General features: G+C 35.9%; 2 protein-coding genes across 5 annotated transcripts; both read right to left on the reverse strand.

Annotated features, from left to right (window-relative positions):
• Positions 1 to 251: 251 nt before the first annotated feature.
• LOC133691111 (thioredoxin Y1, chloroplastic-like) lies at positions 252 to 6,788 on the reverse strand. Of its 4 annotated transcripts, XR_009841610.1 has the most exons (6): positions 6,325 to 6,788; positions 1,794 to 1,882; positions 1,258 to 1,435; positions 767 to 884; positions 578 to 656; positions 430 to 474 (listed from the first exon to the last, which is right to left on the reverse strand). XR_009841610.1 is itself a non-coding variant. In XM_062111451.1 (5 exons), the coding sequence occupies exons 1-4, from the start codon at positions 6,502 to 6,504 to the stop codon at positions 591 to 593; spliced, it is 513 nt and encodes a 170-aa protein (XP_061967435.1). In that variant the 5' UTR covers positions 6,505 to 6,788; the 3' UTR covers positions 252 to 474; positions 578 to 590. The 4 variants fall into 4 exon arrangements, 2 of the variants coding, with proteins under 2 accessions (XP_061967435.1, XP_061967434.1); XR_009841609.1 differs by having other exon boundaries at positions 252 to 656; XM_062111451.1 differs by lacking the exon at positions 767 to 884 and having other exon boundaries at positions 252 to 474.
• Positions 6,789 to 8,152: 1,364 nt separating this feature from the next.
• LOC133690967 (protein PHLOEM UNLOADING MODULATOR-like) lies at positions 8,153 to 11,764 on the reverse strand. Its single transcript, XM_062111249.1, has 4 exons — positions 11,339 to 11,764; positions 9,785 to 10,179; positions 8,989 to 9,182; positions 8,153 to 8,890 (listed from the first exon to the last, which is right to left on the reverse strand). Exons 1-4 carry the CDS (start codon positions 11,638 to 11,640, stop codon positions 8,492 to 8,494), a joined length of 1,290 nt encoding a protein of 429 aa, XP_061967233.1. The 5' UTR covers positions 11,641 to 11,764; the 3' UTR covers positions 8,153 to 8,491.
• Between the last annotated feature and the right edge of the window lie 2,461 nt (positions 11,765 to 14,225).

Consider the following 14,225-nt stretch of genomic DNA (forward strand, 5'->3'; position numbering starts at 1 on the left):
ATATTTTAATGCCCGTAAAGAGATTTCCGTTTATTTTATGTTATTTTCCTCCCAAAGCTTTCTTGTTCCAATGTACAATATTTGTGGGATTTCCCTAATTGATTTATTGGATTAATGAAACATTTTAATAAAAAAATATGGATAATGAATTACAATTAAAAACCTGTGAGCATCTATTCGTTCACGGCTTGGTATTCGTTTTTATCGCAACAAGTAGAGTTATCATCATAGAACAGATTCTCCCATCAAAATTACAAAACAGATGCAAATCATTAGCAAAACTTCCAAAGTTAAAACAATCACCACATTCAGGAACCTAACCTAAACAATTTCTGTCACTATTTCTACGTTCACGAATTTCAAACATGGAGAGACTAAAAAGGAAAAAAGAAAAGAAGGGAGTGATGGGACGGGGAAGGTGATCAGCCGTAAAGAATCCAAACATACTAGCTTCATATTGTATCGATCTTGGAACTGCGAGCCAAATAACATAAATGAGCATGAGAGTGAGAACAATTCGACTGCAATTTCATGATCTGTAGATACATTATGGAAATAAAATAAAATGGATACAAACAAGCCGGGCGTTGCTATTGCTCGACATTCAGTGAATTTTCAATGCGTTGGATGAGCTGATCTTTAGTCAAAGCACCCTCCTGCAAAAATCAGAACCAAGATCGCTATAAAACTCAAACCAGCAAACAGTTAACAGTAAGTGGCCATAGAACAAGAAGCATTAGAACTAGGAAAACTGAAAACAATGTACATTATAAAGTTGAGGGAGGTGAATCCCTCTCCTCTAATGGACGCAGGCCTTGTGGTCAACATGCAAATCTTTATCCTCTCTTTGATTCTTGTTGTGCAGTTTACTTGTAAGGAATAACCTAAAGATCACAATTGACTTAATAATTCAAAACCAAGTTCTGAAACAGACGCATGTTCCTAGGCACAGGAGAGTAAAGGGCCCCACTTCCTTGATTGTCTGACAAACAAGATTTATGCATTTCAGTAGCATCCATGCAGAAAAAATTGTTTCCAAAATCTAGGATAAACCTAAACAATTTGAAAACGTTCACTGTAGTTTTCTATTTGGAAAACACCACGCTTGAACATAAAATCCATTTTCACTAGTTCAAAAATAAAATCCATTTGTCTCCTCTGCGGCAAATATTTCATGGCCCTAATTCAACAACTGAATACGTCTCGGGACATAAAGCTACTTTAACTTGAGAACAAACAAAAACTACTTCAACTTACAAAACGATCATAAGGCTTTCCATCCTTGAATATGATAAAAGTAGGCAAGGCCTCTATTCTGTATTTATCAGCAATGCTAGGATATTTCTCAGTGTCGATTTTCACCACCTGGACCGTGTCTTCCAGGACAGCACTGACTTCATTTAGAATTGGAGCCATAAATTGACAGGGACCACACCTGCACACCACAAGTTAGCTTCACTTCTATCAATTGAGATTCCAAATCATTCCAAAACGGTAAACATCTGCTTATCTTAAAAGATCCTTATCTATCACCAAGCTACTCAGTAGCCTAAAATTCATAACCTTATCAATCAGAAGGTTAATCCCAGCTAAAAATACATGCAAGAAAATTTCTCCTAAGACTAGCTTATTAACTCCTCTTATATGATTCTATATGCATAAATAAAATGGTGGATCCGCAAAGTATCAGTTTTGAAGTTTAGATAACTACACAGAACCTCCACTTATGACATCATAATGTAAGGGGATAATACAACGAGAAATCTAAAAAGAAGAGAAAATATGTAAATTACCAGGTTGCATAAAAGTCAACCAAAACAGGTTTGTCAGACTTTTCTAGCAACTCATCTAAGGTGGAAAAAGTTTGCTTCTTTGCTGCAATCTGCGATTATCATTTGAAAAAAATAAAATCATTACATTAGGAATAAATAGCAGTTTCGACTTGATAGCTCAGCCACACGACAAAAGCATCACATAAAGCCAGTGTCAACAATTCAATCAAAGTCAGAATGACTGTTCTTGTCCATTGCTTACTTTATAACAAACACAATAAAATAGGAAAAAATACAGACTAATATTGGGGAGAACCAAAATATAAAAAAGGATTGAATCTCGTGGTTGTTAATGAAACCTACAGCCATAGCATAATCAAATGCATCTGAGCAATGACAGTTGCCCCATAATGAACATGCATCAAATATCTTACGAGTTTCTCTCAAACATCCGAACTCTAAAAAATTTGCATATGAGCTACTCTATCACCCACAATATGTTTAACTCAAAATGACCCCCGTTAGTCTCTGTTTAAAAAATCATGGTTAAAGGATAATGGGAATGACAGTTAAACCATTGGAGATAGCAACTAAAACACAGATAGTTATCATGGTTACAATCATCAGGAGATAACTAACCACTAGAGAATTTCATAACAATGACTACCAAAACTATCAGTAACAATAGAAACTGAGAACAAAGATGTCAAAGGTAGAAGGAAAGTCCTAAATGTCAAGTCATTTCTTCTCAGAATTAATTCAGTTCCACATCAGGGAAATAAACTAAATGGGACACAATTTCAGCCACCATAGCAACATCATCCAAATCTCATTCATTCTGTTTTTTCACAGAAGCTAAATATTTAAGGATAATTTCTAAACTTACAAGAAATCAAAGGGCCAATTTCTATCTCTTCAAATCGACCTAACCCAACAAGCAAACTTGAAGAGAGGGATTTTCTCAAAAACATGACAAGAAGGATGCTAGTATCACCCAGCCATTTGGATGTAGCTAGTTCAAACATATTCCGTACCATGCGAATATGTGATTCACAAAACCAGTCAAGAGTAACACGTGAATATGTTATTCACAAAACCAGTCAAGAGTAACGTATAATCACATCTGAACATGGACATGGGAACTGTAATTTCTGACTCACCACATCTCCTATCATCAGTAATTTTGCTTATCCTCTCCTCAGAATGAGGCGCTCTTGCCTCATAACCTACTTCTAATACATTTGTATTTATTCTATCTGTCATTCCTTGTGAGATTACACTTAGGCAAACAAAAATCTTTGTATTATAGGGGAAATTTGACGGTTTTATGTTAGAATAAGTACTTTTGTGGGATCAGGTTACCAAGCAGCAACAGGAAACATTGTACAAGTGGAAAGGAAAGTAAAGCAAGATAAACAATCACCTAAGTGGAGAACAAAGATGATGACTTGCCCTCCAAACATACAAGAAGAATGGTTGGGAATTTTTTAATAAAAGAGGTGGAGAAAGGAAAGGAAAAAGAAGCTACGGTTGGAATAAATTTTTTATGGAGAAAAATCTTCTGGAAAAACTTGAGTTTTCTGAACATGCGAGAATGCTATGGCTAAAATGATTTTGAGTTTGCTTGGACGTGTGTGGCTAGAATAATTTGCATGCCTATTGATGATGAACTACATTTAAATCTTGATTTTTGAATTGTGGAGGGCGTTGCATTTGAAATTTGAAGGGGAACACACATGCTCTTCTCACTGATCATTTGAGAGAAGCTCAATGGTGCTTTTTCATGTCAGCGTCCATTTCTTCCACTTTGTTATTTTATCTGTCTTCTTCATTTCTCATATATGTATATTTTTTTTCAGGCCTTCCAAATGCATGCCACGTCTGTAAATAGGTGGGAAGTTGAGAAAGAGAACATACATATGCATATATCCCTTACTAAGAAGGAACAAGGAACTTGAGGAGTCTAGAAAGGTTTGCGTAGAACTTCAAAGCAATTATCATACCACACAACAATAAATGATAGAGATACTAATTTTCCTCAAGTAATGGCAATGTGTGAAGAAATGATAGGGGTTTGAGAAGAACTTGCATCTATTAAAAGGAAGGCCATGGAAGACCATACTACATTGGCTACCCTCGGACTGAGTTTACTTTTGTTCATGAACAACTATCCAAGTTACGGGAGATTAGGAGTAACCCCAAGGAGTTTTGTGCCTTTTATATCATGACAATGTAGACGACGAGCTGTTGCTTCCGATAGGAAATGTCCACTTTGACAACAGTGTTAAGAGGAACACCATGGACCTCTCAAGTGCATTTTATACTGGTGTTGTTCCTGGCTATGATGGGATTTTTCCTAATCATGCTGAAGTCGCAGCCTGCAGGGAATACCTTCCACGTGGAGGAAATTAGCTTCTAGCTTCTCTTGCTTGTATCTAGTTTCATTGATGTTTTTGTTTTCTCCCCATTGCATGTGGTTGTGGTGCTTATATTCTAATTTCCCGATGTACTTTTTTTTTAAATAAAAAACTTTGTATCATTTTGTCTTGAATTTGATATTGTTGGTGTGTAAAATGGAGATAAACACCTAAAAATCAATCACTACTCGTAGAGAATCTACCAAAATAATCATGGAAATGTGGAGACTTCATACCAATCACAGGGACAAACTTGGAGACAATGGAGAAAATTTGGAGTTAAAATAGAAGTAATAAGATAGATAGCTTGGGGCATAATGGTGACAAAAGAGAAGTGAATTCTCTTAGATCAAGTATAAAATGAGTAGAACTAGTATATATATAATGGACAAAAACTGGTTAGAGAAATTTCTTCATCACAACAACAAGGAGAAATAAAAAGACCTGGAGTTTGATGTGTTTAGTGAAAGTATATCTTAATTCTTAAGGTGGTCAGAGTGGCACAAATGGAATGGTTTTTTCCTTCCCTGTTCTGTAGATGGTAGGTGTTAGCATTTCTTCTTAATAAGCCATCTTATTTTAGAGCCAACTTTTCTTTTCCTTCAGCACTCCTTGTTGCCCTTAGTTTCCTCAATGCGCTATCTCCTACTTTCTTCTACTTTCTTTTGTTCAGTTTCTTATGAGAAACGGGGCTGCCTATGCACAGGGCATGCTATTGAAAACCGGAGACATATTTTGTGGATGAACAGGGAGAGAGTCAGAGTTGTTGTTGGGTAGCTAAAACAGCTTCTATGAGTGCTATCATTTACTGACCAAGTTGTTGGAGGTTAATTGGAGTTGATAAGGATAGTGAAAGGTCTGTGACTCTTTATGTTTCCATGTTATCAACCATGAAAGATCTCAAATCAGGTACCAATGAAGGATGAGAAATGTTTGGATAGAAAATGAACAAGGGTTTAGTTCAATTCCCACAAACGACAATACTAATGAAATCGAGAAAAACCTCAATGAATCTCTGAGTTTTTTCATGGCTGATAATGAACTGGGTTGCACTTGTGGATTGGTGTTACTTTTAAAACAAACTCTTTAATGCTTAAGTCAGTTTTTTAATTTGATTATTTGAGCAATAAGCAGGTAAAAGATTCTAAAAAATAAATGGGATGTTTTTGCTGTGTGTTCTGGAGAAATAAATCTCCTGCCATTGAAGTCTTATAAAAACTTATTCCATGCTTACCTTTTCCAAGGTGAAGAACAGGCATAAGGGCAACAACGTTATTCATAGCTCACCCTACAAGGGTGCCTACGCTGATGAACGGTTGAAGATTTTTATCTTGTGAAATAAAAGAGTTTCATTGGCTGTGAAAAATGTAACATAATTAGCCAAGTTGTTATTCAATAAAGGTGTTGGTTTGAGAATATTTTTATTGGATCTTGGACGTATTTTATAAAAATCATAGGATTGTGTCAAAGGAAAGGGAGAAAAAAATTACGAAGTGAGAGAAGGACCAGGCTAGGCTCAAGCGACCTGAATTGTTTTGCCTAGGCTAGCCCATAGGGTTGCTAGCCCCTGGCTCGCTTGGGACAAGCCAGGAGCAAGCTGAAGGTCACACCTAACTTGCCCTTGTCAACCTAGGGCGAGTGCCATGCTTACCTTAGAAAAAATAAGCATGAAACAAGTTTTTATAAGACTTCAATTGAAACCAATATCTCTCCACGACACAAAACAAAAACATCTCTTTCATTTTCATGAATCTTTTACCTGCTAATCGGTTGAATAATCGAATTCAAAAACTAACTTAAGCATCATAGAGTTTATTTTATAGCAGCACCAATACACGAATGCAACCGGTCCATTATCAGCCGTGAAAAGACCCAGAGATTTATTGAAGTTTTTCTCAACTTCATCACACACTCTACACAATTTTAGCTATTATGATAACAGCATTTCATTTCTAACTATTGAGCCACTCAGACCTAACAACTTCCAAGTTTCAACCAACATTAATAGTTATTTTTTTAAAATAGCAAATAAAACAGACCAGTCAGTATAGCAGTCCCAAATATAGAACAATAAATCTAACCAATTCCAAGAAAATACGTTAAAAAAATTGCAGAGTTGAGTGAAAAACAGTTACCACTGGCAAAATTGGGGGTCGGGAAGGAGAGGTAATCCATCTCTTTCGAAACTGGAGTCGATGAAGCTGTACTGGAAACTGGAGAGAAGAAAATGAAGATATTTTGGAGGAGTAATTAGAAGTGGAGTTGGGAGTATTCAATGAAGGAATCGTTGATGCCGAGAGATAAGAAATCTCCATTTTTTTTAATATAGTAATCGGCGGGGAAAAATATCTGCTCGGTAAAAGGCAGACGTTCTATTTTTGTCCGGCCAGCCTTTGCTGAGAGACGGAGATAGGATAGTTTCAAGGTTCGGTGGATTCTGATTCGTTGGATGGTGGGGATGTTTGGTTCGAATGGTTTATTGGGTCCCATCTTTTGGGGAGAAGCCGCCTGATTTTGTAAGACAGGGTCTGTCCGTTTGCAGAAAATGGAGAAGTGAGAGCATGGGAGAACTGTCCTTTAGTCCTAGTCCAGCGGTGTTTCGGGGCATAACTATGTTTGTTTTTTATTTGAAAATATATATATATTAAAATTTATTTTTGATATAGTATATTAAAATAATTTTAAAAAATATAAAACATTAATTTAAAATTAAAAAAATTAAAATTTTATAAAACACTATTTCTATCGTAAGAACAAACACTCCATGCCACATTTGCCAATGGCCAATTTTCTTGTCGGTGCAAACGGGTTCAATGTTAAATCGCCTAAAAGCTAAAAGGAGAAAGTGCATGAAATTGAGTAAATTATAAATAAGTTTCTTAGTTTTATAAAATAAATTAAATGGCCCCTCAAATTTCAAAAACTAATTAATCAATCCCTAATCCTAAGCATTTGACATACTGTCAAATTTACACATGATACCTAAAATAATCTTTAAAGAAAAGGAGAGGAGGGGGAGGAGTGTGGAGGAGAGATAATAAGAAACATAGTTTTTATCTTTAAAGGGTGTAGCTCACTAATCAGGTTTTAGATTTACTCTCTAAAAGTCACTAGTTCGAGTCTCGCAAATCTCAGGGCCATTAGAGGCTTATATGGTCGTTAACTTCATGACCCGTGAGATTAATCGAGTTACGCGTAAGCTGACCTGGATATCTACATTAATAAAAAAAATTAAAGCATAATTTTGAATCTATGTTGGGCTTAAATCTAATCCACCTCACAAAAAACTTAAATCTAATTGTGTTTTTTTCAAAACTATTTATGTAATTGACTTAATTAAATTTGAGTTTTTCGGTCATCTAATTTTTTTTGATAAATAACATTTTTATTTTCTTGAAAACGACTTTTTTTAACATTATTTTTAAAAACAATTGACCATAACCTGCCCAAGTTTACAAAACATGTTAAAAAGAGAGAGAGTGTAGTAAAAAAAGAGAAAAAAATGGAGTGAAGGAGAGGGAGGAGCAATGATTTTTGTGTTGGCGAAGGAAAGAGGAGGGAGAGGCTAAGGAAGTTGTAAGTTTCAATTCTTGGTTTGCGTTTTATGATGAATGATAGCGGGTGTGTAGCTTGTTGTTTATGGTATTGGATTCATGGTGAAATATCTAAAATTCTCGAGAAAAAATTAAAGTTTCAATTTTTTTCTTTTTGATTGATTGATTGATTGAACGATGAACAGCTAGGGTAAACTTTTGGTAATCCAGACAGGCCACGGCTACTTTAATTGAATCATATATGAATTAATTTACAAATTTAGGAAAATAAAATAACATAAAAATAAAAATCATATGGATTTAATATGACACATCACTTAATCCGTTTATCGAATGCGTGGACTAGCGATGTTGAAGTATTGGGATTTGTCCCAAAACAATTACACTTGTTATGGTGTTTAACAAGAAATGCTCAACTCTTGAAATCTCATCATCATAAAAAGCAAGCATCCGATGGGAAATGGAACACAGTTCTGAGTCATGAGAAAGATCTATGAAGCCTAATACAATGTTCTATCTAAATTTCAACAGCCTTCCACCTTCATTCTTGTATGGACGGGTAAGAACCTGCTGCTTTCATCATCTCTTCTGGGGATTGTTTTCTTGACACAATTACATGAATTCCCAAAAACTATCCCTGTTAAATAGTCAGTTCTGAGACAAAAACAACAAAAATAAAATTTGATACAGAGGTGGAATTACACTGTTGAAGCCTTCATAACCATGAGAGTAAAAGGTGTCAGAAAAATCAACCGTCGCTTGTCCAAGTGAAAGCTAGAAGGACAATTGTTAGTGCTAAGAAAATGGTCGCACAAGAAAACAACCACAAATACCTGCTGTGGCCTTTGTTCTGGCTCTCTTGAGTGCGCAACTCAACCTCCTTGAGAAGCTCCCTCACTTTGTCCATGTCTGAATCTTTTGCAGCTTGGATTAATCTACCTTGAATTCTCTCAAGTTTTGCGAGTCTTCTACTTCTCATTGAATCCTTGGCTGGCCAGATAAAACCAGTCATCTTCCAGAGAAGGATGCCGACATAAATGGCCACAATGCAGTCTACAGTGTAATGGTGGCGTTCCCGAATTTCTCTCTGGGCACTGTGCATTACAAGCAGCCATATGAAAGCGGAGCTAAAGCCTCCATATGCTTCCTACCACCATATGCCAAAAAAATTGAGTTTAAACTTCACAGCAATGGCCATTAGAGGATGAGACAACACAGTTTCAAAGTTTATTAGTACAAGATTACCGTCCAAGCCATAGCTGTCAGCACAGCTACAAGCATGTGGCCACTGTATAGGAGGTCATTGCAGCCACCTCCAGCTCTCTTCAGAAGACTAAACCATGAAGCTCCTTCTGCAGGAGTGGGTCGTAAGAAATTTACAAGGAAGTTCATGGAACCCCAATCTGGATGGTAATCACCATGGTATTCCCCAGTATCAGCTGGAAAATGAAAAGAAAAGAAAACGTGAACATAAATTTCCATTCAAAAGTTTACATCTGCCATAATTTAAGATAGATTCGCAATGAAGAAAACAACACAGCTCATACAGCAACCACACTGAGCTTCATCATATTTCTCAGTTATGAAATCCATCTGGTAGAGAACAGGCCTACCTTTGTCTACACTAAAAATAAGGAAGACCATCTAAAGAGATAAAATTAATCAGATTGACCATCAAAACTTACAATTCATCTGCCAGTGGAAGACACAAAAACAATTGATCTCATTCTGTTAAAAGTAGATAGAAATGAATCCCCTTGGACATTGAAAGAAAATATTTGATGGTTATGAGCTAAAGTGAATTGAAGAATATGAACAATGCGATTCACCTACCCAGTGAACTAAGTAGTAGGTTCAAATAGAAGTGTAACATAGAGTATATTTTTTCCAACTAGATCCATAAAAGCTTACAAGCTTCATTGGGCAATGCAAAAAGCACTACGGAAATGCTTTCTAGAGACTGCGGCTCTGATAAAAAATCGAAACACAATATTAATGACAGCAAACAAATACTGCAATTCAAGTTCAACACAGAACATACCATAAGCTATATCCCGATTTATTATCTGACGAATAGCATCAGCATCTGAAGCATAAGGAACATAATATTTTTGAGCCCAGTGGTGAGGGTATGCAGGGACTCTAAACCGAGCTGCAGCACACCAGGGCCGGGCTGATGGTAGAATTGTAGATACAAAAGTTATAGCTCGAAGAAGACGACCAATTGCCATAGTGAACATGTATCTTGCACCAAGACCGAGACCAGGAGCTTCTACAGAGTCAAATAGCACAGAGAAAGCCAGCATCATAAACAACATCAGGAAATGGTGAAGTCCGATGATACGAGCTCTTAGAATCTCAACTAATGGTCCAGGAAGCTTTTCATTCAGTGAAAGGAGTAACCACTGGCCAGTGTCAGGTAGAGGAGGTGTTTCACTGATCAACATTACCAAGCCAATCATGAATCCAATACATTTATGGCTATCTTTTAAAAACTAAATAGTTGAGGAGATGAAAGCTATAGTTTTGGCAGGAAACTGGCAGGATAAATCACAACAACAAATACAAGTCATGCCAAATTAAATCATCATTTAATGGACCAGGAACTTCATTTTGAAATTAGTAAACTATTAAATAACGTCCACTTTGTACGAAGTCCAACATTCTAATTCTTCAGGGTCTACAGAATTTTTCCTGAGGGAATAATAAATCTAACCATACTCTCAAGTATTGAGTCAGCAAGGTTAAATTGAGGCTGTAATGGATCTCAATATTGAAGTAGAGGCCTCAAACATTTACATCCAGCAGTTTAAATTTAGATTTTGCTCTTCATTGAGAATGCAATACATAATGGATTAAGTGCCAGGATGAAAAAAATCTTGAAAACTTTCTGTAGCTTATCAACTAGCACAACTAAATGCACGTGTCAATTTCAAGGTTTTTAACACCTACAGATTTACTAATATTCTTTCTTAACCCTTATCAAAATTTCCACATATGGTACTGGTAAGGTTCTCAAATAAACACATTGACATTTTCTATAATCTAAATATAGAAACGCTAACATTTAATGGTAAATGCGGCAATCTTTGCAATTGCAATACCTAAAGACCTAAATGCAGAGTGAGTGTCAACCATTTTGCAAAAGCTCAAAAACAGGCAGCTATCATTTCGAGCAAAAAACTGGACAAAATAGCCAGAGTTCATTCTGGTTCCTACACTAAAGCAATTACCATTCACCCGGGCCGTTGGCTGATCAGATTAGAAAGAAATATAAAAAACATCCCAACCCAGAACACCTGAATCAAAATTTAGATCCTCTCACCAATCAGAATCTACTAAAGCAGCAACCTTCGTTAATATAGATTCAGTTTAGTAACTTCATTAATTAGATCATTTGATTTTCAAAGTCAAACCCAGATCAGATCCTGTGCCAATTCAACATCTTTCCAAATCAGTAACTTGACAGTCAACATAATGCAGAAGAAACCATACCAAAAAAAGAAGAGAAACAAAATCCAAGCTAGTTCCAAAGATCATTACTACTGAAAACCAAAAACACAACATAAAAACAGAAAAGCAACAGTGCAATTACCTGTGCCAATCAAGGCCAAGAACAGCAGTGACAAAGCGCACAGAGAGAGCTTCCAAGAGAAAACAAGCGAGCATAAACAGCATAGAAGCAACAAAGGGAATGGCAGCTCTAAACTCAGACGACCAGTGCTTGTAGAAAGGGACACGAGAGATGGCGATGAGGGCGAGTATCGACCATAGTGCTGGCTGGAGACGTTCGTGCCACGCTGGGGACAGGTGGCGCAAATAGTCCACCGCCACATAAGAAATTGCCGCCAGTCCTAAACCGCAGGTGATTTTAGGCGGTGAGAACCCCCACCTCATGGTGGCAATGGTGATGGTGGTGACAACTGTAGAAAAATAGTGAGTATGGTGTAGGAAAAGTCGGAGATTCGAGGTCTTTCTCAGGGATAGGCTTTTTTACTGCGAGCTGCTTACAGTGCTTGTAAAAATCATGGTAATTATCGTTTTTTTAAAAGCAATATAAATTATTTTTGAAAATATTTTTTTAATTATAAATATATTAAAAAAATAATTTTAAAAAGTTATTTTACAGTAAAAGAGTGAAGGGTTATCTATCTTCTCTGTTTTTTTTTTTAGTGGACAATAAAAAAATAATACTACAAGGAAACAATTGCTATATGCTTCTTTTTTCCTTTTCTATTACATTTATCGAACATCAGCTCGATTTGTGTTTTTTTTTCATATACCTAATTTGTGCATGTTAAAGTGATTAATATTTTACCTTTGGGTTTTAATGTGAAAATCTTGGTGTCATTAATACTTTATGCCGTATTAGGGCCCGTGAAAAATCCATGAGGTTAATTAACGGAGTAAAGAGCACAACAAGGCTAAAATACCAACAATTAGAGAGAACACCAGTAAAAAAATTAAAAAATTGATTAAATTAAAAAAATTAAACCATAAAAAAAATTGATTAAAATTTTAAAAAAGTAACTGGTTCAGTTCGATTTTGATTTTATAAATCTGAAACTGAAAAAATCAAATTGAATCGAAACCCAAAAAAACTAAAAAAAACTGAACCAAACTAAAAAAATAAAGTCAAATTAATTTGAACCGGTTTTGAACCGGTTTTTATTTAAAAAATTCAAACCAAACTGAAAATAATCAGCGCCTTAAAATCTTCTTGCTTGCAGATTTCTATTTTGTTCTGGGTGAAATGAACTAGATTTCTATTTCTGGGCAATGGTTTGAACGTAATGAGGGAAATTATGTAAAATCAAAACATCAATGGTGTGAACAATTTCTTGGCTTCAAGCCAAGAGTTGAGATGGAATTAAATTCATCTTGGCAAGATGCTTTCAGTGGTGATGTATCTTAATAAAATGCAACTGGGCAGTTTTATTCTAGAAAGTTGTCATTTTTTTATAATGGATCAGAGGAAACATATGAACTCTTCCATTTGATTGCAAGAAAAGACAAGCCATACAATTCCAAGGTAAGATTCTAAAATCTTCCCAAGTTTATTTCAAATTAATTGTAGTTCCTGCTTGCCATAAGTTTCATGCTATAAATACCTGCCTTGAGAATCATAAAGCTCATACACCATCTTACAGAGAGAGTTATACACATTAAGGAGAAGTGAAAAGGAGAAGAAAAAAATGAAAGGATTCCATTGCTGTCTGCTTCTCATTTTGGCCCTCGTGGGCTCGCTGGAAAACCTCAATCTCGTATGCAGTGCTGCTGACCCTACAGATGGTTTCACTCCGGTTCCATTAACGGAAGCAAATTTTGAGTTGCAGAAACCATATAATATACCGCTAAATGAGCGATACAGCTATGAAGATGGAATACGCCATATGTGGGTCTATGCTACTGACAAGCCTCATGACCCCAATAGTCGCACCCAACCAAGAACTGAAGTTCGCATGAAAGTAACCAGGCCCCCTTCATCTTACCCTTTTTATCTACGCAAAATAGATAGACACGATTATATTACCAAGTGTCTCGTTGGTTAATTTATCTTGTTTTTGCAGGGTCTTGACTATACATCAGGAGTATGGCAATTTGAAGGCTATGGTTTCGTGCCAAATGGAACATCGGGCGTGACAGTAGCACAGATACACGGTGCAGCTGAGGACGCAAGCACTTTGATTCTGAGGATATATGATGGCAATTTGAGATATTACAGCGGGGATTTAGTGGCTACTGGTCTTTATGACAGGTGGTTCAGGCTAAACATAATCCACGATGTGGATGGAGATTGGGTGACTGTATACGTTGATGGCGAGCACAAGTATTCCACCAAGGGTCGAGGGCCAGGCGACTTCTATTTCAAATGCGGAGTTTATGCTGCTCCTCGTAACATTACCTATTACATGGAATCAAGGTGGAGAGACATCAAAATATATAAGAAGTGAGAGTGTATCATATATATGATTATTACTTAAATACGTGCAGCTGAATTAAGCTTACTATGGCAAGAAAAATATTATAATCAAGAAGAAAATTTATTCATATATATCTCTGTTCCTGCTAGCTCTGTTTTCTGTTAGTGCCAGCTATAAAAATAGTTTCTGAGTAGCTGATATGATCAATGAATCTGATGCCTCCAAGAGAGTACTCTTCACCGCAGCTGGGTCAAAGTGAAGGGCAGAAAAAACCTTGTTATTAGGATCAAGGTATAGGTTTAGCATGAGCCACATGCTATGATTTTTAAATCTAGACATACACGTAGCTACGAGCCGTTCTAACCATTATCATCAATCCATTATCAGCGTATAATTAAAAATTATTAAATAATCATCTCAATTTAATAATTTAAATTATTAAATGATATTTTAAAATATAATTTATATTATTTTTTAATAGATCCCCTCAAATAAAAAATTTTTGAACTTGAAACTTGCATAGATTTATATTACTTTGTGCTTAATTTTTTTCAAATA

The sequence above is a fragment of the Populus nigra genome, chromosome 4 (genome assembly GCF_951802175.1).
Source record: "Populus nigra chromosome 4, ddPopNigr1.1, whole genome shotgun sequence".
Lineage (NCBI taxonomy): Eukaryota > Viridiplantae > Streptophyta > Magnoliopsida > Malpighiales > Salicaceae > Populus > Populus nigra.